Consider the following 26,385-nt stretch of genomic DNA (forward strand, 5'->3'; position numbering starts at 1 on the left):
TGAAATGGGAGCAGCAGATAAGACGGTGCCTGGGACACGGGGATTTACAGACGTTAAGTTTCTCCATACAATCTCTGGGATGAGCGCAGATACTAAAGAAAAACCCTAGAAGAAAAGGGAGTACCATCGATTCATTACTGACCATACTTGTGCGATTCCAAATTGGTCCCGTCTGTCCCAACACTTTTCTTTCCTATGCACGTAGTTTTCAAGCCCTCATGGTCCCATGCCATCTCAGTTTTCTATCCAGAAAAGAAAAGGAGGAAGAAAGAGCTGAAGAGAAGGAAGGAAGGAAGAGGGATGGAGGGAAGGAAAGAAGGTGGGATGGAGGGAAGGAAAGAAGGTGGGAGGGAGGGAAGGAAGGAATGTCTCTATTTCGTGTTACTTGCCACTACAAGAGTTTTCCTATTGAGAAACGGGAAATTAACCAAATGATTAAAATATAAATATTGCTGGTCCAATCTGAGCCTTTTAAAACCTCTGCCACAGCAATGTGTATTCTTTTTCCAAGCTCTCTTACTTCCAGCTTTTGCCCTCTCTCTCCCATTCAATCTGTTTCTCATACTCTTCCAGATAATTACAGTAGAAGTGAAATTATCACCCAGCAAAGGACGTAGCAATATGTGTGTGTGTGGGGGGTGGATCTTGGAAACCCAATAAGACAAAAAAAATAAAAATAATAAATCCCAAACAGGTCTTTTTATTTAACATAAGGCCAAAGAAGCTATCAGGCGTTGCTGAATACTGTCCACTAACTGTACAAAATATTTGACTGCATGCCTCAAAAACACCAAAATATCCGCTGGAATGCCATAGAAATAAATAACTTCTGCTATAAACACATGAAAACATATCAAACTGTTATCTCTTTCAACATATTGTAAATAAAAAAAATTACCAGTACTTCTACACAATAAATATTAAGAAACCATTGACATAGTTGAAATGCACTCATATAAATTAACAACTTTAATTACATTAGCCAAACAGACATTGGTTAAAGAACTGCATGTAGGATGCCAAAAAAAAAAAAAAAAATCAAAATCAAAATCAAACAAACAAACAAACAAACGACATCAACCACAGAACATAAAAAGTTTTCAAACAAAACAGGCTTCAGATTATCTTGGCTTTCATAATTATATTTTTCTTTTAAAGAAATTATATTTTTCTTTTAAAGAAAAATATCAACCCATTGTCAATGCACTGTTTCTCAAAGCATTTAAATAGAGGGTAAAACCAAGTGGAAATTAATACAGAAGAAATGATTCACTTTACGCGCAAAAAATAAATAATAATATAGCTGAGACACGTGGCTTGCTTCTGCTCTTGAAGATGTGAACAGCTTCTAAGCATTCATTTTCTCTGACCCATACAACAGCTTCTCAGTGATAAAGGGTTTAATTTAAACACTTACGATGTCCACCCCCAAACCTTCTGCCCACATCCACAAGTTCCATTTATTGTGTAGGTTTTCAGGGTGACTAAGGTTTTCTCTATATTAAAAAGGGAGGTTGCCAAAAGGCCCACAGGAAATCATTTTTTCAAGTGAACATGATCATTTGAATCTAAGCTTAATACAACTGGAGCATTTCGTTCTCTGTTTTTTAGAGTCACCTTGAGGTCCAATCCCACTAGGGTGAAAAAAGAAATTCACTTGCTGTAAGAGGAGAATGCGGGCACTCTCCTTAAAATCGGAGTGTGGAATCAATCTTAAATAAGCATGAAATGGGTTGGTCTTCAGGGACACGAAAATCCCAACTCAGTGTTCATCTTACTTTTTGGAAAAAAAAAAAAAGAAACAGAAAAGAAATGTCAATCCAATCTATGAAAGAGTTATTATTCTTAAAAAATATTTGGGGACACATGATTTTCAGAGCTTTTAAGATTAGCGTGGGAAGATTTTTAACAGTCTAGAGATTAGCCCTACAGAAAGAGAGATGCAAAGGCCAGATGGAACCACACTTATCTGAGGGACACAGACAATGAAGACCCAAAGTGGATAGAATTTAAAAGCTGTTTCTTTTGACCTCACGCTACTCCATGAAAAGTGTGGCTTTTCATGAGGCGGTGTAACCTCCAAGATTATTAAAGATAGTAGCAGTTAATAATTCTATTTCAAAGCCGTATACATTTAATGACATATTTTGGTTCAAGTGTGGGGATGTGTAATTTAAATGAAATCATCCCATTAAAATACTGTCATGTGGAATTTCATTTAGCTCTGCTTCTCATTACCATGGCCACTCATCAGACCCCATCTTACCCTCAATACGTCAAGGATTTAAAGGCCGTCGTGGATGGCAGACACCTTTGAGATGAATGAGAGCCACACATGGAGGGTCAGCTGTTTTTTCAGCCTCTTCCCACTGTGTCCACTGCCTTGGCCATCTCTGCTACCACACAGTGAACCAGGACTTGGTTTCCCACGCTATTTTCATTAAGTTCTGTTAGTTCCGGTGCCAAATGAGAGGCAGTTCAAGAGATCCTCAAAGTTTTTCATGAACATTGGCAAAGTTTGAACCTCGCCATCGTCTCCTCTCCTTAAAACTTTCCTGGCCACGCCCATCTTTCCCCGCTGCGCGACTTCCTTGTCACTGGTTAAGAGCGAGGAAGTAAGTACCAACGATGTTTGCTCTCCCTCTCACACTTAATGGGAATTCACTCTCATGCATCAGGGTGGGATTTCCCGCAATAACAAAGGGTGGACCTCCAGCATGTATTAAGTATCGGCCAGGTAAAGACATTAAAGTGATCTGCCTGCAGACAGCCTAGCACTAGAACATCATGATTCGATCTATTTCTCAAGAACTAAACCACCTTTTGTAATATCTGGTTTCTCATTGATATTTTAAGCTTTCTACTATTAATTTAAAAAAAAAATCTATGAACTGACTGACAAAGGGCTGAAAGCTTCAATATTTTACAAAATACTGATGAATGTAATTTTTCCCCACTGGACAATTTTTTTTTTCCAATTTTTGCAAACTTCAAACAAGTCAGTACAAATAAAGCTCTGTGTTTTAAAAAGCATATAATGGGTAACTTATTACCTGTTCTAGCCAAGCTAAATACTGTAGAATAAGTTAGTAAAAATTTAGCTTTAAGCACGTACTTCTATATTTATAAAACAAAGTTATTTTGTTTTTTTCCTTTTTGCAACTGAATCAATACATAACCAACTTACAAATCAAGAGTTTTGGCTGCAAATTAAAATATTAGGGATTTTTACTCCTGCCCCTCTCCCAGTTTCCTGTTTTCTTCCTTACCCCAACTCTTAACAACTTCTCCAAAATTATTTATCTTTTAACTACTGACAACATGACTTAGCCCAGCTGTGCAGGTAATATTTCTCACAACCAAACCTTAATCATAAAAAGAAACAAATTTTGAAAATGCACTCATCTCTTTTATTCTGGCCTAAAGATTCCATCTTTTTTTTTTTTTTTTTCTGAAAAAGCTTCTTATTTAAGATTGATTCCAATAGACAATAAATACATCATCCAAAAAAATAAAATAAAATAAAATCAGCCTAGAGCCATGATGAACACGAGTTTCCTGTTTTGTTTTCCCTGCAGGGAGTAACTTATAGGATGGGGATGAAGGACAAAAAAGAGGAGGGAATTCAATCCCTGTACAATGAAAGAGGGTCTTGCTGAACAGTCACTGGAATTTCCAGGCTTTTTTTCCCATCCAAATTTCTGAAATGTGCCCACCTAGTTCAGAGTAAAAGCGAAAACTAGAGCCTATCCTTCTTAAAAATACTGTGTTTTTGCACACAAACATTCATTGCTTTTAAGAACATTAAAAAAATGACAGTCTGAAGTGCTTAAACTGTGTATGGACACGATGCGACACACGTATACATACACACAGACATGCATGTGTACAAAGCACTGTATATATACACATACAAGCATGGAGCGCCCCATGAATCCCGTTGAACTTGAAACCCAACAGTGTACGACTGTCCATCCAGTATGAAATGTCCTGTTTCATGAACGTAAAAGGAGTCACAAACCAAACCTCTCAGGTCTTTTAAGCCTGAACCCAATCTACCCTCCGCAACCTTGAATCCCAACCCCTGACTCACTGATGGTGAATGATAACCAATCACAGACAGACTGTTTAAAGGCTCACACAAATGTCTTTGGTGTATGTGTCTATTTTTTTAAGGTACAAAATAATAATAATAATTATAATTATAATAATAAAAATAGCTATTTTGTGTGCTGTAGCAGTTTTTTTTTATAGCTCACATTAAGTGCAGCTCTTAACCCCCCTCCCACCCCCCACCCAAAGAAAATACTAGTTAAATAAGGATTAGACAGGTCAAACACCATTGTAGTGCAAATAGTAAACGATAAAAAAAAAAAAAACAACATTTACAAAATATAGAAATGTTTGGATCCAACAGATGGACAAACATATTCCTTTCAAGTATCTCTCCTTGAAGAAAATAAAAATTAATTCAGGTTACTTCCAATACAAAAAAAGTGTCTCTTTTTTTCTCTCTCAGGTAAACAGTTTCAAACCTATTAGGTTGCATAGTTCTAAGATCATAAGCACCTTAACGAAATGTAACTGGGGATTCTTTTTCCCTTGATCTTTCAATCTTCCCATTCTTGTTCTCAATTTTTTTTTTAATGTTGGTTTTGTTTTGTTGCAGAAATGGTGCAGAAAGAAGGTGTGACCACCTGCACACTAGAGTTCTTTTACCAGAATGTGTGTGTATGTGTGTGCGTCTGTGGAAATGCCTCTGTGTTTGTATGTGTTGCTGGGTGGTGTGTATGTCTGTGTGCGTCCACGTGTGTGTCTGTGTGTGTGTGTGTCTTCATGTGTGCGCATGGGCTGATGTACACAGAGAGAGGGTCACACAGACATACTTTATGACCTGGGTTACTGGGTGGGAAAGTGCCTATAACTGGCCCTTTCAAACTCATGGCTTTCTAGACGCTACTTGGGTTGTGCCAGCCCACATGACTGCAGACTCGACCAGCTGACTTCGAGGCTCACACTGAAAGGGAACTGAAAAGGAGAGGACAGTCTTCCCGAATATTCCCGTTCGAGCAACTGCGGTCACCACTTGGATGCTGGAGGAACGAGTGAAGGGTACCCCATTCTCCCTCCGCACCCCCCCTCCCCACACACCCCAATTCCCATCTCCTTCACTGCTTCATCTCTGAGCCCTGGCTAAGGAATTTTTCCGCATCATCCTTCATCTGTTTCAGGTTTTGCTTTTAGTTTTTTTTGTTTTCTGTTTTTTGTTTTTTTGTTTTTTAAATTTCTATTTTTCTGGTTGTTTAAGTCAGAAACCTTAAACACGTCTTGGCGTTGCCACTGTCTGCTCCGGACCGTCTTGCTCCCTTCCCGCCCACCCCCACCCCCACCCCCACCCCGGGGCGGGGCGCCCTACGAGCACCCGCACTCCTCCACTATCATGTTCTGGATGTCCTTTTTGATAATGTTCTGCCCATCGTCATAGTACAGCATGGACATGGGTCTCAGCTTAGTGGGCACACAGCACGACTTGAGGTTGGCGAAGGGGCTGTGACCGCGCATGCGGTAGTGGTTGATGACGGTCGAGTGGAAGGAGAGCGAGGACCCCGACGTGCCCGCTATGTGGCTGGGGCACTCACCCTCGCAGTAGTTGGCGTGGTAGCCGGAGGGCGCGATGATCCAGTCGTTCCAGCCGATGTCCTTGAAACTGACAAAGAACTGTTTCTTACAGCAGATGTTGACCTTGCCGTCACACTCCAGGCCCCGCCGCCGGCGCCGGTGAGGGTGGTCTTCAGACTGGCGGGCCTGCAGCATGAGGAAAGGTCTGTGGGACTGCTCCTTCTCCTCGTCCCCGCCTTCTCCGTCCCGCCTCCTCCCCTCCCCCTCCTCGTCTTTCTTCTTTTTCTTGCCCAGGAGCACCAGGCTGGCGCCCGTCTCGTGGCATTGCTCGCAGGCAATCCGAATGTCCAGGGAGCTCCGGCCCTGGTCCAGCAACCGCTGGATGCTGCTGGAGACGGGGAAGATGTGCCACGTGCTCTTGCGCGCATCCACCGCCTTCTCCGACATCAACACTTCACTCCTCTCCCCCGCGAAGCCCACTTCCTCGGCCTCCTCCCCCGCGTCCGAGCTGCCCTGCGGGTGCTTCTGCTGTTGAAAGAGACGGATGGTGACTTTGGTCCTGGTCCTGTTGGCCTTGGGGACTTTCAGGAAGAGCCACATTTCCGCACGCTCCACCACGGACAGGTCACTGCCTTCTTTGGAAATCTCAAAGTGCAGCGTCTTCCTGGCTGTGCCTGAGGACGAAACACAGCACACAAGAGAGAGCAGGGACACTGTTAGTTTCCGGCGTTCCGGGCCACTCCCCCAATTTCAGCCTCTGTTACAGACCATCTCCAGCCCGGCCGTGTAAATGAAGGCCCACGGATCCTAAGAACGCTTTTAATAATTTGCCATGGTTGATGAAAAACAGTATATTGTGACATGTGAACATTCTAGGAAATTTAAACTTCTGCGCCCAGAAAGTTTTAGCGGACCACAGCTAGGCTCACTCCTTTCACATTGCCTGTGGCTGCTTTTGGACCTGAACTTGGAGTTGACTAGCTGCGATGGAGTCCGTCTAGCCCACAAACCTTAAGTTCTTTACTCTCTGGCCCTTTCCAGAGAAAGTTTGTCCACTCTTGCTCTAGAAAGCAGAGCGTCCAGATCTGAGTGTGTCTGTTGACTATCTGACTGCTGAATCTTAGTTTCATCTTCTGCAGAATGAGAATGACATAAAGGCATGGACCCACTATCCCAGAGGTTCAGAAGGAGCCAATGGGATAACAGAGATGAAAACACACCGTAAGCTGTCGCGGGCTGTGGGATACTATTAACCCCACACAACGACGCATTTCTTTTCTGTTCAAACAGTCAGGCCACCGTGGAGCCAGGCCTCTCTCCCATCATTTCTCCATTAAGCAGGTAGAGGGATCTTTCCCAAAGGTGGATCTGCTCCTGTCACTGATTCCTTCCCTTCTAGTCCTTGACTGAGTCCCCATCACCCTCAGGATAAAACAAACTGCCCAGAACTCTGCACTCCGCCTGGTCTCCGGCTATCCCCCACTGCCCCGTCCTCGTGGTCCAGCCACACATCAGCAGGTTTGAGCTCCTGTCTACTCGTTCACTGTCACAGCTCAGGATTTATCAGAAAGCAGACAATTACTTGCTCCCTTCTCAACAAATGGAGGCATCCTTGCATGGAGTTATGTTCCATTAAGAGACCCATCTCCTCCCTCTGCAGCCCCCATTTTTGTCTCCTTCCCTTTTGAATGCAGCTTAATTAGCCCAAATAAAGGAAAGCGGAAATCCCAACATCGGCGGGGCAGTGGGATTCAGGGGCCACTCAGTTCTTGCCTGACTCTAAAATTAGAAAGTCATCCATTTCCGTCTCTTTCCACAAGCACCTGTATTCATGCAACAACATTTACTGGAAGGAGCAGGTATCCAGACTGCAATTCTTTGCTTGATTAAATATTGTCCCTCATTTCCACTTCTACGACTTGGTCCTCTTTTCACGCCCGCCACCTGCGTGTACCTGGTTCCGACTGCCTGACCACATGCATGCTGAGGACAAATCCGAGAACAATCTGAAAGTTCATCTTAGAACTTGCAATTCCCTGGTTGGGGAGGGGGGTGTCTCCCTGCCTGGAGTTCTATAGCTAACGGAAATCCAGCCCTACTTATCACTCTCAGCCCCGAGAAGTTTACAGTACTATAAATTTTAGGCACAGTTTCAAGTTCTCTGCAGCAGAAAGCAGGCTTTTCTGAGCACGGCGAGCTGTAGATTCTGTTCTTAATTTAACACGCTCTGCACACTATGATTGTGATAGTGGTAAATTCACTGAGGCCAGGGCTGAGATGGGATGCGTCTGTATGGGAAACGTTCTGGGGCATCTCTGTCTAATCTTGGGAGGATGCTGGCCCTGCTGGCGGTGGTCGTAGTGCGGGGAGTTCCTGTGACCCGACCTTGCATCTGTGGCAGGAGCCGCAATGAATCATAAAGCTGGGTTTGTGATTAGCTCACCAGAGCGGAGAGCAGTTAGAGGGGGAAACTGTCTTTTTTTAGGAAGCATGATGACTTTTTTTCAAAACGTGAATCTAGTATTCTCCTTTGCTGAAAATTGGTGGCAGGGGGAGGGCGGTGTTTTTTACTGTTTGTCTTTTAAGAAGGCAGAAGAGAAGGGTCCAGGAAGGAGAGCTTAACCACTGAAGTCTAAACAGACAACCGGCAGTGGATTTCAGGTCGTAGGGTCCTCCCAAGACCAGAGGAAAAGGCTGCCGGGAGCTGCCCCAGCCTCTGCTAACCGGCCTGGAGGAGCTAACGGCCCCCACGTCCGCCCTGCCCTGCGGAGAATGTTAACAAGCTGCCTGCTGTTCCCCCTTCTGCCTCTGAGCGGGCCAGCTTCTGAAACCCTAAACCACACAGGGTGCCCCTGTGAAGACAGAGAGATAGTAGCTGCTAAATTAGAGAAGCCAGAGGGCACGAGGTTTTGTTTTGTTTTTCTAGGAAAGAGTGTGAAACGAGAGAGTCCGGCTTGCCCCCAGGCTGGAGAGCCCTCTGGGTTTCAGGGAACTGAATCCACAGGCTCTTCTCTGCTTGTACCCATGCTTGACAGCTGGGGCTGCGGGTGAAGAGAGATGGTCCCCCCTCCCCGGGTCAAGAGAGGGTCCAGGTGGCCCTGGGGGCCTGCACACATTGGACTTTCCTTGAATAAAGTCCAGAAAAGTCTTCAGATGCTGAGAGGAGGTGGTGAGATGCTAACTGGCCGACTTGTACAAGTGAGAGCACAGGAAAACTGCCTCTGAAGGGTCAGTGAGGCCAAGGCCAAGGCCCCCTGCTTCCGGGACAGCCTACAGGGCAGCCCCACATTTCACAAGAGCTGGTTTCCAGTGCGCGATCTAGCCCCACCCCTTCTTCACAGGCAGCTGTACTTAGAAGCGAATGATTTAGTGTTCCTGAGAGAGGATTGTACAAAGACAGTACTCATTAGAGGGGGCTCAATCTGTCAGGTGCTGTTATATTAGGATCAGAGAGTCATCATAAAATGACTTTCATCCTGGTCCTGGCTGGTAATTAACTGCACGGCATCGCCTGCGTACTGGGGAGAGGCACAGCGCTGATATATGCATCGGTTTAATGATCTGAGCAGAAAGACTCCGTTCCCTGTATTTGCATCCATTGCCTGCGTGCTGGGGCTCTCCCCCGTATTTCTGACATTTGGAATTTCCCCCTACTAATTGACATGCCTGTCGCCTCCTTCTCCTGGTGTCCATTTCTGGAACTGCTATTTGTATATTGCACGATATTTTATCAGGGGGAAAAAAAAACAAACGAGATCCAATTTCATGAAAATGCTGTTGCCATAATGCTCAGGAGAACAGGGGGAAGACAGAGAGATTCCAAGCTTCCTAAAGTCTACCTCGTATGCAGGTACATTTTCAAAGTTCTATTGCATTCTGACTAATCAAGCAGTGCCTTTTCCTTTCCTTTTACATCTAGCTTTCATGGCAGAAGGGGGTGGGGAGAAGGAGACAGCTTAGACGCTGAGATGCAATTCATATTTAGCAGGGCTGTAGGTTTCAGAAAGAGACTACAACCCTTACACTTCTTAGGCATGAAAAATATAAGTAGTCTCTGGGTTATATTCGCTTGATCTGTGTTTCACCTGAGACAGGCTGCTCTACTGCAGGGATTGCTTTCAGGATGCTCCAGTCCTCACACCTCTACGCACAGCAACTAGAGAAACGGAAGGAGGTTGCCTAAGGCTGGGGTGTTTAGGATCAATTACTAGTCAGTTTCAGGTTTGGCTTAAACACCTCCTGCTATAAAACCCTGGCATGAAGCCTTCCCATGGTGCTTTGAGAGCAGGGACAGCAGAAGCTTTATACAGGTGTGCACCGGGTTCCTCCGCTGCTACCCACCTCACTAGATATCGCTGGTGGCTTTGCTAACCTTTCATTACCTACTCTCTGATAATATTCTTTTCATCCTCTGCTATTTTTTCCCTCCCGAGGCTTGTGAGCAAGGCTTGTATCACAGCCTGCTCTGCCTGAGTAATTCACTAAGAAAGTCCCACGCAAACCCATGTGGGTGATAATATTTCAGCACTTAAACCTCTCTGAGCTCGGTGGACACATACCAAAGGGAGAGGGAAAAGTGCATACAAATGGGTAGCAGGGATGTTTCACTGCACCTTAGAGGGAACATCTCTGAAATGTTGCTGGGCGGGAGGCACTGAAGGGAGTCTTTGGAAGCTGGAAGGGAAGACACCTGAAAGCACGTTTTCCTCTGTTTTCATGCTTGCAGAATTTTTCAAATGTTTTTGATCACCCACTCATTGAGGAGGCAGGCATGCCAAGGGTTAAGCGGCCAAGTCCCTGGTGGTTCCCCTCCCCCACACCGGGCTACAAAATGCTCCTCCTCCCACTCCCCTTCCTCCAGCATCTCAGGTTTGTGGGCGCAGGAACAGCTCCAATGAAATAAGCAATGCTAACACGCATGTTTCATTTTTGATAGGATTTGTTTTCCTCCCCAGGGTCCTGCTTAAAATATGCTGCCCTTCTCCACGTGGGTAATAATTAAGTTCCTACTGTTAATGGGAAGAGCCTTGTAGTTTCTGGAGGATTTAAACACACCATGGGAAGGAGGCAGGAGCCTCCCTGTAAAATGCACCTATTCTTTTCGTTTCCCATTCTTCACCAAGGTTCCCCTGTGCCTGGGCATGGTGTAGTCTCTGATGGGAAAATACAGAGCTACTATTTACAGCCTGTGTGTTCCCTGCAGCACTAACTTCTCATTTGGACTGTTTCCAGGGGTTTCTGCAGAAAGAAGCAAGATCTTAAAGGTTATGCCTCCTTTCACCTACAGCAGAGGGTTTTGCCTGCAGTAGATCTACAAGTTTGGTCATAAATTATGTTGACTGATTTTTTTTTTTAGCCTTAATATCTTTTCTTTGGATCTGCTATTGACTTGTAAATGCTCAGCCACATTCTGGCATCTTTCATTTAAACGGTGATAAAAAGATTAAATGTTCAGAGAGAAAGGGATTTTCAGTTCCTAAAAGAAGTAAAAAAAAAAAAAAAAAAAAAAACAAAAAACTTCAGGCTCAACCCACAGACTTTCAGAGACTTCTTCCAAAGTCCCTGAGAACTTTTACACTTTGGAGTTTGGATCTAGGAACCAATCGAGTCTGAAGCTAAGAGATCGTGTCTGAGTATATTTTAGCAGAAGAGGGGCCAAGACAAATACGTGTTTCCATGAAAAGTGCCTGGGAAGGTATGGTTCCCCGTTCTCCAAATACAAAAACTGAATTTCGACCCTGACACTTCCCTACCCCCACGCCAGCGCACCTCCTTCACAGGCCCAAACCTCTAAACCCACCTCTTTTCACATCTTTCCTCCACATCTCTCTGCACACTCAGTTCAAAAACAAACGTGTCCTCCAAAGCCGTACACTCCGTTCCCCCAAGGCGTTAAATAAATAGACTTTCTCCTCCCGGTCCGAAGTCACTTGTCATTTGTCGCTGGTGAAAAAACAGTTGATAAGACAGGCAAACTAGAAACCACATCAGGGGAGACGGAGGACATTTTTTTGGTAAAAGCCCAGGCAGCCGTATTAGGGAGAGATGTGTGAGCAAATCAGTGTTGCTGATGATTCATGGTCACATTTCTCCACACTCGGCTTTGTTTGCTTCTGAAATGGATCACTCCTGGGTCCTCCATAGAGCTCCGGAATGTTCACATGTATCACTAGAATTCCCACCTCCTCTCCTTCTGTCTCATTTAACATGTTACAAGTAGTCACGTCCCTCCCATCCCATAAAATCCTAACTTTCCCTGGAGGATGAGAGGAAGTTGGGGTGGGCACTGATAATCACCGAGATTAGGGCGCTATACAGGCTGGGGCTTCCAGTAGGTGAAATTACATTTCCCTAGATTATCTGGTGAAGGAGCAAAAGTCTTTGGAACGCGCCCTCTTGTGGCCGATCATTTCCCACTATTCAGAGAAGAAAGTGTGTAACCCCCTCAGGACACCCTTTCGGCGAGGCTGAACTCCCAGAAAAGTTCAGAAGGTTGGCATGGGAGTGGTGGGAGTCAACTCCACCGTGAGACGGCTTTTGTGGGGTGGAGGCAAGCAGTCATCTCAACAAGCCTTCTTAGACCCCTGTTTGGGGACGTTTGGGTACATTTCTAACCCAAGTCGTCTGTAACTAGAATCCTCCAAGTGGGGAGAGTACGTGTTGCTTTCAATGGACACCTGGGCCACGTGAGCATCTTCTCTTTCTTGGTGCTTAGTTCTTACCCTATCCTTTCTTCAAGGAGTGCTATCCATTGCTAACTTAATCACCAACATCAGCATATAAATTCGGCAGCATCTGGAGACTCCACCATACGTTGTTATGATACTTTGAGTGACCAGCTATTGTCATCAGTCAAAATAAGGTAAAACAAAATACAGCAGTCAAGACGACCACTGATTTTAGCTTCGATGACAGTTACAGTGAGAGCTGGCTTGGCTCCACCCACCCCTTCTTTCCTCTAAGGTGTTAAAGTAAACAACAGAGGATTCCTTTGCCAGCCTTGCAGAGTGCCATAACCTCGGTGAGCTATCTTGGGAGACAGACATAAAAAGAAAGTCATTTTTTTGCTTGTTGGAATACATCACAGAGAGCCCGAGGGCAGTTCTTTTCTGCTGAGTCAACAGCAACTCGCGGCAGCTCTACCAAGATGCTGAGGCACCTGAGCACCTGAGCACAGTGCGACAGACTCAGTTCAAAGAGCTCTAGGCACGTGAAATTTTGGAGTCCCTCAACTATTGTGGCCACACCTTGGCCTTATTCAACTGTCATGGAGGGTAGAGGTGACAATTAAACATGACCCCCTAACTGAGGAATCTTGAGGCTGAAAAGTGCATCGATGGGTGAGGATCTGTGACCTGCACACAGGTGACACTTACTGGCTAGATTCCATGCTGTACAGAGGGGCTTATAAAGAAAAGAGAAGGGAGGGGGAGGGTAGAACTCAGCGACAGAGCGCGTGCTTAGTATGCACGAGGTCCTGGGTTCAATCCCCAGTACCTCCATTAAAATAAGCAAATAAATAAATATGAATTACCCCCCCCAAAAAAAAACAAAAAAAAATGTTTATAAAGAAAAGAAAACTGAATCCCTTTGGCTACTCTCAAAAATCTTGACATTTGACGTCGTTCGAGTATTACTAAGGTTGAATTATTCCAAAAGCAACAAGACATGTTTGTATACCCACTGCAATCATTCCAATGATAAATCTCTTTCCTGGGTTAGCAAAAAAGCAGCAGAATTCTGACACAGTAGCCTGCGTGGAGAGCAGGCTGTCCACATTGCAATGCTTTTCTGTGAAATCGTACTACATCAACTTGAAGTTGAGGAGTGAAACTTCTCAAACGAGGAAAAGAAGAACACATTATAAACCTGTTCTGAGACTCCAGCAGCTCACCCAAAGTCAAGTTGTGCATCTCAACTGGGAGGAGTTTCCATTACCGACCTTAAACTTCAGTCAACCTGTGAGTCAAATGAATCTGCCTTTTCAAAAAGTTGCTCGATTTCTTTCAAACTAAACACCTCCCAGAAAAGTTGCCTGCTGCCCTCCCCCCACCCCCCGCCAAAATGACAAGATTTCATGTAACTGAGAAAAAGATTGGCGCTGAGATGAAGACCACAAGGAAGGAAGAATGTAGAAAGTCAAACGGTTTCACTGCAAAAATCTCTCAGTGCCAAGAGAGTGACTGGCTGGACAAGCCGAGGAAGTCAGAACGCGGGGCGTATTGCGAGCATCAGGTGTAGCGTTAAAAAGGACCAAAGGCAGAGGTCTACCGGTCATGCGATGTGGGTGAAGCCAACTGAGGGTGAACTGCAATCAAGGCCATTCTGTGTGGCCCCTGGGATATAAAAACATATACAGGGTCCCTTTGTGGCAGGGCGGGACCAGCCCTTAGGCCAGTGGAGCCCATTCGGTGCTCAGGACCCAATGTCATGGAGCAACTTCCTCCCCACCTTTGCCACCAGGAAGGGTTGGGAAAAACCGGGTGATAACTTGAGAACCCCAAGCTTATTTTTCCCTCCATCAGCTTCAAAAGGTAAAGTCCAAAGTACCGTGGCCTTCGGGGCTGCATCCAAAAAAGAACTCTAGGGGAAGAAAGTCAGATCTTCTCGAAAAGAAAGGAAGCTTCTGGTGAGACAGCTAAGTGGCCTGTCTGAGGAGGAAAGCTCGCTGGACACCCCGGGCTTCTCCCACGAGGGGAAGCCAGCCAGCCAGCAGGCTCTCTGCTCCCCCTCACAGGGTGCCCAGGTCTCGCATGGTTTTCTGGAAACCAGACCATCTGAGTCAACAGGTTTTCAGGATTGGAAATTCTGAGTGTTGCCTTAAGTGTTTGCGGCAAACTTTTACATCCAGCAATGCTGAGAGTCCGGGCACATACTTTACTGCCCATATGCTCTAGCAAACAAAACAATGGCATTCCTTCTAAATGGATTTGGCAAAGGGATACAGTTCCTTAGCCTGGCATTACCATGAGAGTGACACCGTATTAACACATCTGTGTGCCTGGGTGTGCAGGGGTTCCTCCACAGGCAAACGGATCTGCGTCACATAACTGTAAAAAAAAAAAATCCCCCGGGCCCTGGGTCTCCAGCCTGCACTTTTGACAGGTAATTTTCTCTTCACCAACAGGTTAGCGTGGTCCTGAGCCAACGATTAGAATCTATTTATTAAAGTTCTTCCCCTTAAGGACTGATTGAGGGCTCAGTGCAGTATCTGAGAGCACTTTGTCAAGGTTGCATTCCTTGGCAGAGAGCTCTTAGTAACTTTACAGAGAACAAAACTCTTTTTTTTTTCAGTTCAGAGAGCAAAAGTCAGTGTTCCAAAAGTGTCTGCTGGTTCAATGTCATCTGTCCCCCGCCCCCAGCCCCAACGTCGCTCTTCCCTGCCTAGAATGCGATGCCTGTGTTCTCAGAGGCAGTTTCTAAAGGTGAAAATGACTGTCACTAATATACATGCCCTGCTTCTCGGAGATGGCCCCTGATTGGACTTTTAAAGAAAAAAGGGTCCCTTTTTTTTTTTTAAGACAATGACTTCATCTGTGCCATTCCACCTCCATCCCGCGCTCGCCACCCCCAGACCCCCAGTACAAACTTTGGATGGGGTCCGGAAGCCTCAGGGTTCCCTCAGCTCCCCCAAATGCCCCAGCTTTTGGCTTTCCTCCGGCTGCTCTGATCTGGTTTCCCAGGCAGGGCGAGGGAGCCTCTCTCTGACCTGCATGCCGCTCCAGACTGGCCCGAGAGCTCCCTCCGGGGCGCGGGGCTGAGTTTAGCAAGTGTAAGCTAGCCATCTCCCGCCAGGGCTCAGCCTAGGATGCCAGCCCTGTGAGGTCGTCTCCCCGTTGTCTCCGGCCTCCCCTCGGTCCCTCCGCTCCGGTCCCCTAGTAACTCATGACCTTCCCAGGCAGGGGACAGCTAGAGGGAGAGAAGTTCCTCCGAGGACTGTCAAAAGAAATGTGCCCCCCTCCCCCGACCCGCCACCCCCAGCGCCGGGACCCACCTGATTCCGCGAACGTGATGATCTCCGAGGTCTGCTCCATGAGTTCATTCATTTCTGCCCTCCTTCCGATGTCATCCTCTATCTCCACGTACCCGTTCTCCCCCACTTTGCCCACATGAAGCTTCCTGATGGCATTGAGAAGCGCCGCCTTGGGTACCGGCTGCGTGACTTCGGGTCTCTTCTTCAAGTGCAGCATGTTCAAAATGTGCTTCTTGACGGCCTCCACCATCTCCGGCTGAGAGTTGGGTACATCCTTTGGGAGGGTGGCCAGTGCACAGGACGGGCAGTCAGGGGCGGCCCCGTGCCCCTCAGATCCTGGGGTGGGAGAACTCCTCACTATAATCCAGCAAGTCGCCAACAAAAATCCTCTCAGCCAAAGCAAGGGCATGTTGGCAGCGAAAGTTGTTGTGATTGTCCTTTGAAAAGGCCCTGGTTTTCCTGCCCCCCCCCCCCCGCACGCACAGGGTTTTTTTTTTTTTTTTTTTTTTTTCCTCTCTCTCTCTCTCTCTCTCCTTTTTGGTTTTTTTTTTTTTGTTGTTGTTGTTGTTGTTGTTGCTTTTGTTGCTTTTTTTCCCCCCTTCTCCTCTTCAGCAAATGCTCTGAAACAAGAAGAAAAAGTTTTCTGTGAAGTTTGGTTTGCAGGTTCCCTCTCTGAATGCAGTCAGGGCTGTAGGTTTGTGGCTGTCAGGGAGGAGAGTTCTGACTGTCTCCGAGTAAGAGAGAAGGAGGGAGGGAGAGAGGGAGGGAGGGAGGGAGGGAAAGACAGGGTGGGGGGAGACAGAGACAGAGAGAGGATGGGAGGGAAAGAGAGACAGGGAGAGGGAGAGAGGGAGGGAGGGAGGGAGGGAGAGAGGGAGAGAGAGAGAGAGAGAGAGAGAGAGAGAGAGAGAGAGAGAGAGAGCGAGCGATTGGCCCTAAGTGAGTGAGTGAATGAGAGAGGGAGGGAGTTTGTCTGTGAGTAAAGGCTGTGATTAGGAAGGGGAGGGACCGCTCAGCTCGTTTGCTGACAGGCAGCTTGCCTACCGCTCACTGCCTGCTCCCTCACACACACCTCTCTCCCAGTATCACCACTCTCCGGAGTTCCACTTTCCCTTCCGAAAGAAATTCTTCTAATTTTGTTCTATTTCTTCTTCTTCTTCTTCTTCTTTTTTTTTCCTTTCTTTCTCTGCCCAGTCCCCTTGCTACACCTTCTTCCTCTTTTGGAGGGGAATGAAAACCCCCAAGAAACACTCTGTCTCAATCAACAGGGAGGACTAAACGCAGGCAGTCTGCCCCCCTGCGCCCCTCCATCCTATCTGGCCGCCCCCTCCGGTGCCCAGATGCCCCCGGCCCTTAAGGTGGGGCTTGGGTCCCCGGAGGGGGTCAGACAGGTAGTGGAGGTCGTGAAAAGGGGCCACCGGGCCACTGGGACCAGAGGAGGGTTCCAGCCCAAGGGAATCCAGACGACCATCCTTCTCCCCCATTAATTCATATTTAAATGTTCCGGGCCGTCACCGCTGGCAGGCGGTCAGAGGGCGAGCGCAATAGAACTTTTGTTTGGGGTCATATAATACACTCGACTTTTCCCAACTGCAAAATGCAGCCGGGCATTGCAAGATCCACAGGCGGGCAGGCAGCCTTGTACATGCCTGTATCCTGCGTGTCTCTGTCCCCTCTCCTGAGCCGCCGCCCCCCTCTGCCCTGCACACACACACTCACCCACCGCCGGCCCTGACTTCACAGATAAAATGCAAAACTCATTTGGCCTTTCCCACATTATTTTATACAAATAGTGGGCTCCGCTGACTTGAATAACTGGTCCTATGGGGAAAGAATCTCTAAAATATATCGGCAAATGATTTTCTCTGTCATGTGCTAGTTTGTTCGGCCTGCCCCCCTACCCCCATCCTGGACCAGTCTGTTCAGAGACTGGCCCCTTGATGGCTTCTGGCTTCTTTTGCTCTCCAAGGAACAGCACAGATGAAATCATCATGGATTTCAGCATTCACAGAGAAAGAAAAATGTGAATTTTTAAACAATGCCTCTCTGAGGTTTTGGGTTTTTTTTTTTTTTTTAATTTTCTTCCCCCCAACTCCCTGCCCCCCCCCTTTTTTTCATTTTCTGTCTTATTGCTTTTATCTTGCAGAAGTATCTTTAAGAGGTCCATCTGCTAAAGCTTTCCTTCCCTCTCGGTTTCTTTCCCACACATAAGCCCTCTCCATTTCTGTAGATACAGTCAGCGTATATCTGACACCTAGTGTGTTCAGAGCCTTACAGTTAAGCAATGCACTTGGGGTGGGAAAAGTTAAGAAATGTCATTACTACAAGCATCAGATCTGAGGGCGAGAGGAAGAGAGTGACACAAGGGTGATGCTAAGTTAAAATTACAGTTTGCAAAGGGAACCATACTTTTCTGAGTTGAAGACCCTGTCCCCTTTTTCTAAAGCAACCGCCTGCCAGACTTTCTCTGTCACCAGACATCTAACACCTTTGGGATTTTACCTCCAGGAACATCGATTACTCTGCTATTAAGACTGTCAACATTCCCTAGAGTCTAATACTTTTTTTTTAGTGGGGGATGGTGAAAGAGAATGGGGAAGGAGGAACGTCTGTGTTAATAATTGCTTAATAAAACATCTTTGAAATAGAATATTTAACCTAATCTACCTATTTGGCGTCACATATACAGTCCCCAAAGCATTTTGCAGTGCAATTAAGTTTTACAAGAGAGTCTGAAATAGAACTAAAAATTTAATGACTCCAAACAACTCGAGAGTCCACGTAGGGCTGCATTCAGACAAGTGCAAGTTATCATTACATGGACTCTCTCTGCAGGCGAGGTTGTGTGTGCTCCCCGTATGTCCTGCTTGTGAAGGTAACTTAAAACTTAGCTTTCTCTCTGGCACAGGTACTTGTGTATCTGTGCTGAATGGATGGTAGAAACACATCATCTATTCGCATGCCCCACGAGGAAAAGCAGTATTAACTTGCCTGAAAACATTAAAAAAAAAAAAAAAAAAAGGTACAGATCGCAATGTGCATGGAAGTGCCAATAAGTTGGTAATTTTTGCTGCTCATCGTTCTGACTAGGAGCATGGAAAGGGCTCACAAGCAAAGAGTTAAAAAGCATTACCTTTCGGGTCCTCTCTGTTTCACCAGCAGGCTCTCGGTATCTTGTGGCAAGAGCTGTCCGGGTTCCTCTTCATGGAGTTGGCACTGAGAAGTTTTATACTGTACTTCTCATTTGTACAGTCACACATTGGTACCAGTCAAGCAGAGGAGGGCTGGGGCTTTGTTTGGGATTGGTCAGCATCAGAATGACATCAGCAGATGACTGGTTTTTCCAGTGTGAGACATATTTCATAACTCATTATCTAATGGAAAACCTTTCTTGGCTGCCGTGACAGTCCTGGGTGATCACTGAAGCCAGTGAAAAACCTCTGACTGACTAGACTCCCCTTTAGAGAAATCCTGGAACTGAACAGCTCTATCTCATTGAGTCCCACTCACAACTTTTCTTTGACCAAGGGCTCGCACACTTCTCCCTCGATCCGGGCTCACTTTTACGTCTTCACATAAAACATCTGTTACTTCATGGAGTTGCCTCGATTTACAAAGTATTTTATTGTTTCTGATGGGGAAGAAAATTCACAGTCCTCTTTATAAGAGAGTCTGATTTTACTTTTTTAAATAAGATATTTCAAGGAGGGAAAAAAAAAAAAGAGGGTAACTGTGCATACCCAGAGGGAATGGTTTTCCCCTCCCCTGACTTACACTATTATTTTGCAACTCAAGTAACTTATTTTTTTTACATAAGATATTTTATTGAGAAATAAGGGGAAATATGTGTCTACCATATGAAGATGGTCTTCTATCCTGACCTGCACTATTCTTTTACATCTTGAAATTGAATGCCTGCTTCATAAATCATTTATCACCAAGAACTTTGGAAACAGTCATTCTCTGCTAGTGAACTTTATAAGCAGCCTTCCCAAGTCTTAGAATCTCAACCTCACTAGCAAAAAAAAAAAAAAAAAAAAAACCCAGAAAACCAAAAACCTCATATATCATTCTTCTTTATCAGAACTTCAAGTTCTATGATTTCCAACTTGTTACAAATCTGATATGAGATTGATGAAAAGAAGTGACCATTTCTTGAAAGAGGAGTTAAGTTGGTCAGGGTGTTTTTTGGGGGAGGGAGGGAGGGAGACGTGTTAGCCAGTCAGGGAAATAACACAGGAGGAAGGAAGGATGGTGGGAAAGGGTTGTTTGCAGGAATACAGCTGAAGCCTAAGCCGGGTCCTCATGACAAGTTGAATAAAATGTGCAAAATTGGGAGCTAATGAAAGCCATATGACCAGATATGTTGTTTCGTAGGCAGGATTTAACATGCATAAAATAAACTTTTCACTGTGCCTACAAGCAAAATATAGAGACGCTGGCCTCCTGATGTGTAGTTAAAACAGGTTCCTTTAGGACACCAGAAGTCTGGATACGAGGGTCTGCCTTGGCTAAACACAGAGAAAGTGTGGCTGCCGAGCTGTATCTGGGGTAAGGGGCGGCATTCGCAGAACTGCATATGCAGAAATGAAGTAGGAAATAAAATCATTAGGTTGCAGAGGAACAGAGGGAATCTGAGAAGGAAAGATAGAAAAGGGATCAGCGTTGGTTAACTCCAAACCTGCCATTACTTTAAAAAGGATGGCCCCAACCCCTCTATAAAGAACGGAACCTCCCCATCTTTTTCTGATGGGACTCCAGGACGGCAGTGGCCCTGGGGGTGTGGGCACATCTGAACCCACCCCTCCCCCGCTCATGAACCCTGGTGACCTGGCAATACCACCCTGCTTAGGAGTTCGGGAGCACCCACCCACCCAGATGAGACCCTGGTTCCACTGCTTACTAACCGGCTAACCGCGGGCCTCAGTCTGCTCATCTATAAAGTGGGCTTCACAATCCTCAACTGCAGAGTTAAGCACGTGCTCAGAAAATACTAGGGGATGGGATTTCGGAGATGCCTGGGGCTCTCTCTTAACGGCTGTGTCACAGGAACCTGCGGCGCCCCACCCCCATCGCCGCCCCCCATCAGAAGAGCCACCCTCTCGGTGTGACTCAGACCGCGTTGGCCACGGATGCCACCGAAGTGCCCACCTGCCTGTGATGTCATTCGCTACCTGAATCCCCAACCTCGGAGCTGAGCCATCCTGGAAATGCCTCCTCACTCCGTGGAAGTGAAGGTGGGGGCGGGAGAGGAAGCAGGCAGGTTAAAATAACTTCGGTCGACCGTTCTGGACGGGCAATCATCTTTTCCCTGCCGAACTCCAGGGCCCGGGGGTGGGGAGCGGGTCAGCCCAGCTCCTGACAAGCATCTCCTGTTCCTGCCTCGGGTTGGTTTCTCTTTCACTTCCTGCCCCCTCCCCCCGCCGCTCCCGCCGCCCCCACCCGCATCCCGGCCCTGCGGTCCCGCCGCTCGCTCGGCTACTGTACCTTGAGCAACACCTGCTGGCAGCTCCCAGGGATCACGCCGGAATGCGGCCGCCGCTCGAGCCCGGCTCGCGGGGCTGGAGTCCGGGCCAAGCCGTGCGCAGCGGCCGCCTCTATTTTTACCCCGAGCACCAGCAAGGGCAACTTCTTTTAGGAGCGGCTCTTGATTTTTCCCCCCCTTTTGGCAGCTAGAGAAGTCAGAGAGGGGAGGACAAAAAATAAAAATGAAAAAAAAAAAATCACTGATCAGGGAGGGAGGGCAGCTGGGAATCTCCGAACCCAGCCGTCAGTGCCAGGGCGGGAGGCGCAGCCCGTGACGGGGACCGGGATGGGGACCCCGCGGGCCGGCTCCGGGGCGGACGGGGAGCGCTCACGCCCCGCCAGCTCTGTCCCCCTGCCGATCGCGGAGCTGGGTCCTACCGGCCACTGCGCTAGCACCGTGGCCCGCTGCCACCGCGCTTTTCACCCAGTGCGGGCGGCCTGATTTACTGGCCACTTCACCCAGCTCCCCGGGAGCCTTTGCAGGGCTCTCTTCTCGCCTGGAGGAGCGGCCCCTGGAGAACCCGGTGGAGCAGCTTGCTGCGAGCAAGGAGCCGGGAGGGAAACTGTGGTACCTTCTTTTACTGTAATTGCAAAAGGCACGATGTGCCAGAGATTTATATTTAGAAGTTGTATGTTTCTACTTTTATGTAAATGGAGCAATTAGGGCCTGCCTTGCTGGGGAGCTGGTGTTTTCAATCACAATTAGGGAGCTGGTCAAAAAAACAAAGTTCGTTTAAGGATAAGAGCTCTGTGGTGTGAGCGGGGGCGAGACCGGCGTCCCTGTGCCGCCCTGTGGCCCGTGGCGACACACGCCCGGGAGCACGGCTAACCTATAGGGGTGTTTCCCGGGGGTGGCAGCTGTCCGCGGACAAAGCTGGCACAAATCACGGAGCAAGAACGTTCATTTTTCGTCTCAAGCCAACCGTCTGTCCTTCGACTTCCATCCATGCGATCCATTGGTCTCTTTGCTCACTACTCCTGGAACAAGAAGACAGGCCTAGAAGGGGGGCCCGCTTTTCATGGCTCTGTTCTTTTAGCTGCGGCTCACGCTTTGCTATTATTCAGTTTGAAAAAAAAGAAAAGAAAAAAGAAAAAGAAACACGCCCGGAGGCGTGAACGCCCCTAGCAGGTGACTGGGAAGTTGTCTGATTCAGCTGAAATGGCACGAGGTTGGGGGTTCAGAGCACGGACGAGGCTGCTGACAACTCAGGGTGTTTTAGTCCCTTCCTATGGAAAAAAAAAATCTATTTCCCCCAAAGCATGATTTCTGGTTCATCCCGTCTGGGAAATTGAACATAAAACGTGACTGGGGGGGTGAGGGGGAGAAATTAAAAGGACTCGAGGTGTTCCCAGCAGCTGACGTGTTATTCTGGGCGCAAGGCAGGAAAACCTTGCCTCCCGTGGGAAGCGGTGACTCCCTCCCTGGAAAGGCAGCTCGGAATCCAGAAAACGTGGGCAGGAGCCAGAGTGATATTTGCTGCGGTGAAGAGATTTCGGCGGCTTCACCAAATGGCTTGGGTTGAATACGGGATTGGCAAACCCTGCCTGCTTCCGGGACAGCTGGAGCTTGCCCATTGCCCGGGCTCTGGGTTAGGGAGACAGATTTAGGGCAAAGATGGGTGAGCATTTCACGTTCAAAACTGAGTTAGGAAGCTATAAGTCAAATCAAAGACAGTGAAATAGAAAGAGAGCGGGAAACATTAAAATTTCTCCAAAATTCATTACGAAATAACAGGGTCAGAAAGAATTAATCCCAAACTCTTAATTCTTTAGCCTCCCATTTCTCTGAGAACCACCGGAATATCCCACAAGGCCTTGGGCTACGATGCTCTCTGCTGTGAGAGTATTTGGAAGTACCTTATCTGAACCGAGGGGAACCCAGAACTGAAATGATTAAGGAAAAGGAAAGAAAAAACAGAAATAAACCCAAAAAACCCCAGTAAATAAACTGCTATCTTTCTGTCTACAACAGTGGTTCTCAACTGGAATTATTTTATCCCCCAGGAGACATTTGGCCGTGTCTGAAGATATTTTTGCTTGGCCTAACTGGGCAGGGAGGAGCTACCAGCATCTCCTGGGTAAGGCACAGGACAGTCCTCACTACAAAGAAGTTATCTGGCCCCCAAATGTTCATCTCTCTGCAGTTGAGAAACCCTGATTTAGGGTTACCATTTAAATGTTTCACCCAATTTCCTTCCCATCTGTGCTCCAAGGGGCCTTGGCAGCTATGCAAGATATCAATAATTCAGGTGATTCTGCCTCCTCATGTAGCTTGTGCTTCCTGGTTAATGGAAGCCCACGCCACACAGCAGATACAGACGCAGTGAGACCACCTCTCAGGCAACATTGTCCTCGCCACCAGCTTTCCCTTGTGGCGTCCATGTACTTCCTGTGGGCTCTGTATTCTAACCAAAAGCAGAATCTAGGTGACCAACAGCAAAATAAGATGAGCTGGCCCACACCCAAGTGGTTAGCAGGCAACAGGTCATGGAAAAGGGAAAGTGAATGAGGAATGAGTTATTCATTTCAGCCATTCACGCTCAAATGAACCCACGCATCAACAAATCCCCGGAAGTGAAATTCACAAAACTGAGATGACCAAGCCTTTCTCTCCAAGCAAACAAATACGATGTGGCTGATTTTATTTGTTTAATACTTCAGGGGAATGACACCCAATCAATATCCAGAGAGAGAAAACACAGTGTTTTGCTAAATCCCAAGGCCAATTCGAAGCGAGATTATATTCTCCAAACTTCCTTTTTAGGAGGAAGTGTTATGACTATTCAAGGAAGGCTGTACGCCTTCAGGTGTTGCTCTCCTGTAAGGACTGAGGGGAGTCTTATGAAGGATCCCACGTCATGGGAAACAATAATGATCATCAACAAATGTTGGTGAAACCCACAGAAGGGGATTTGGCTGGGTCAAACTAGTTTAGAAGAGCGGATCTCTTCTCTGCATGATGAGGCCAACTTCCCCAGCTTATCACTTAGCTCCTGAGTGACGTGGATCACTCAGAGAGGAGCAAGTCAGTCAGAGATCCTTCTAAGATGAAGAGAGCTGTAAGGGGAATGCCTTAGACATGCCGATACCCTCTCATCCACTCCAACCCCTGAATCACAGTCTCCTCAGGTACGTGGTCATTTCAGAACCAAAGGCCTGAATCAACTTCCAAACGATTCAGAAAAGCCTGGATTTTTTCCCAAGAAGTAACCATTGAGGACTTGTGAAAAACTCAAGATCGAGAGAGAAATAAGCATTTATAACCTCTGCAGAAAAATAGATACTGGAAAAGGAAAAAAAAAAAAAAAAGAAAGAAAGAAAAACACTAATGCCAATAGAATTATAGGCTATCAAAGTACTTCCTGACCAACAGGTAGGTCCAACTTGGTTATCATTACTCAGTTCTAATCCAGTCAGGAAACATCTGCTCCTGTGGTAGATCTTTCAGTTGCCCCAGAAGATCATGAAACATACTTAAGAAAGAACATGTAACCAATTGTTGTAATAGTTTCTCTCACCTTGGGTTCTAAGTTCCATGTTGGTGACATGAGGGCACACAGGCTCAGTGTACAGATTCCATGAATCTGATAAATGGAGACATCTTGATGCTAATCCAGTTGTGCCCATCCACAAAGATACCCCCACGGACCTGTTCGCAAGGCGTAGTGTCAGAGAGAAGACGCAGAAAAGGCTGGGGAGAGTCCTCTGTGTGTGTGTGTATGTGTGTGCGTGTATGTGTGTGCGTGTGTGTGTGTTTTAATCAGTGTATTGCTGCCTCCCTCGTGTGCTGATAGAAAGGGTCCAAAGGTTCTGCCCACTCTTGGAGCACCTCCAAGGCCCATCCAGGCTCACACAATGGGAATGCCGTTGCTCTGGGCACGGTGTGCTCTCCTGTCCGCTGCCAGTGTGTGCTGGCAGTGCCTCAGCTTGGTTAGGAAATATTTTCAGGTGCCCTACTCTAATTTTAGGAAGGTCAAGTTTGCAAAGGTGAAACAGCAGGCCGGACTTCTGTTAGTCTTTATCAGCTTAGAAAAGCAAACTGTCACGAAGCACAGTATTTGCAGAGTTTAACTGAAATCTCTGCATTTGACAACTAGCCTTAAACTTCCAAAAATTAACTGATGGCCAGGGTCCCTTTCCTTGATATACACTGAGTTCCGCTTTGAAGATGAGCCAGCATGATGAAGGAAGGAAAAGCCTGTGTTAGAAGGAAAAGGCGCTTCGGGACGTCTCTCTCCCAACAGCCCAGGGGTTAATTTGTGATCACTTAATGAGCCGCAGCACAAAGCCAGTCATGGATTTTTGGCCAACTCCAACAGCAGTTAGGTAGGAAAGGAGTCATGAAAACGATGCTCCCTGCAGAAAAGAGTTCACCGAAAAAGTTCTCCAAGTTTCAAGGAGCTTTTGTCTTATTAGATGCTCTTAGCTTCATGTTAGTCACAGGGAAGCAAACATGCCCACATACACACGCACGACTAAATGTAGCCAGTTCACTCAGCTGCTGCTGACGTCACCGCTGCCCACTAGGGGTGAGTTACTGTAATAATTCCCCCTTTATTAATCATAGGCTGGAGGAAGCAGAGAGTGGGTGACATCATTAGGCAGAGGGCCGGCTAACTCATGCTCCAATTTACTCAGCTTTATTATAACATTTCTCAAGTGTCATACGAAAGTGATTACCATTTCACACTTTCCCCCTCTGAGCCATCATCCCCTAACCCTCCGTCCAAACTCCCAGGGAAAGGCTTAGCTCTCAGATGGAGGCACGGAGAGGCCAAATCTCACCAAGGGTCCTTGTCCCGAGGAGGTAGGTCCTCCTCAAAACAGCTTCTCCTGGTCTTAAGATGGAGGTGGTTTCTAGAACCATAAGCATCCAGATGGCTCGCGGTTTACTCCAGGCTGTGACGGGAGAGGACAGCCCATCCTGACGGGGACCGGGATGATCCTGGGGGAAGAGTCTGCCCAGGTAATCAAGGGCACAGGTAACCAAGGGCACGGGCTCTACCCCCTAGGATCTGAAATCTGAAGGACCCCATTGGAAGACATGCTAAAAGGTAGCAGTTAAGTGTGTGGGCCCTCCCTGCAGACCGACTGGGCTCAGACTCAGCATTCACCACTTTTGGGATGCAGGATGCTGGGCAAATGACCTACCAGTGGCTCAGATCCCAATGAATGCTGGTGATAAGAGCGCTCCCTTCATAGGATCATTGTGAGGAATCAATGAGTTAATACCTGCAAAGCACAGAGACGTGCCTGGCACAGAGTAA

At 47.0% G+C, this 26,385-nt stretch overlaps 1 protein-coding gene across 2 annotated transcripts; it reads right to left on the minus strand.

The window, feature by feature from the left end:
* Nucleotides 1-671: 671 nt before the first annotated feature.
* INHBA (inhibin subunit beta A) lies at nucleotides 672-24,825 on the minus strand. Of its 2 annotated transcripts, none has more exons than XM_074367696.1 (5): nucleotides 24,637-24,825; nucleotides 21,080-21,264; nucleotides 18,726-19,223; nucleotides 15,614-16,212; nucleotides 672-6,293 (listed from the first exon to the last, which is right to left on the minus strand). In XM_074367696.1, exons 4-5 carry the CDS (start codon nucleotides 15,999-16,001, stop codon nucleotides 5,413-5,415), a joined length of 1,269 nt encoding a protein of 422 aa, XP_074223797.1. In that variant the 5' UTR covers nucleotides 16,002-16,212; nucleotides 18,726-19,223; nucleotides 21,080-21,264; nucleotides 24,637-24,825; the 3' UTR covers nucleotides 672-5,412. The 2 variants fall into 2 exon arrangements, with proteins under 2 accessions (XP_074223797.1, XP_074223796.1); XM_074367695.1 differs by having other exon boundaries at nucleotides 20,744-21,264.
* Between the last annotated feature and the right edge of the window lie 1,560 nt (nucleotides 24,826-26,385).

Source organism: Camelus bactrianus, chromosome 7 (genome assembly GCF_048773025.1).
Source record: "Camelus bactrianus isolate YW-2024 breed Bactrian camel chromosome 7, ASM4877302v1, whole genome shotgun sequence".
NCBI lineage: Eukaryota > Metazoa > Chordata > Mammalia > Artiodactyla > Camelidae > Camelus > Camelus bactrianus.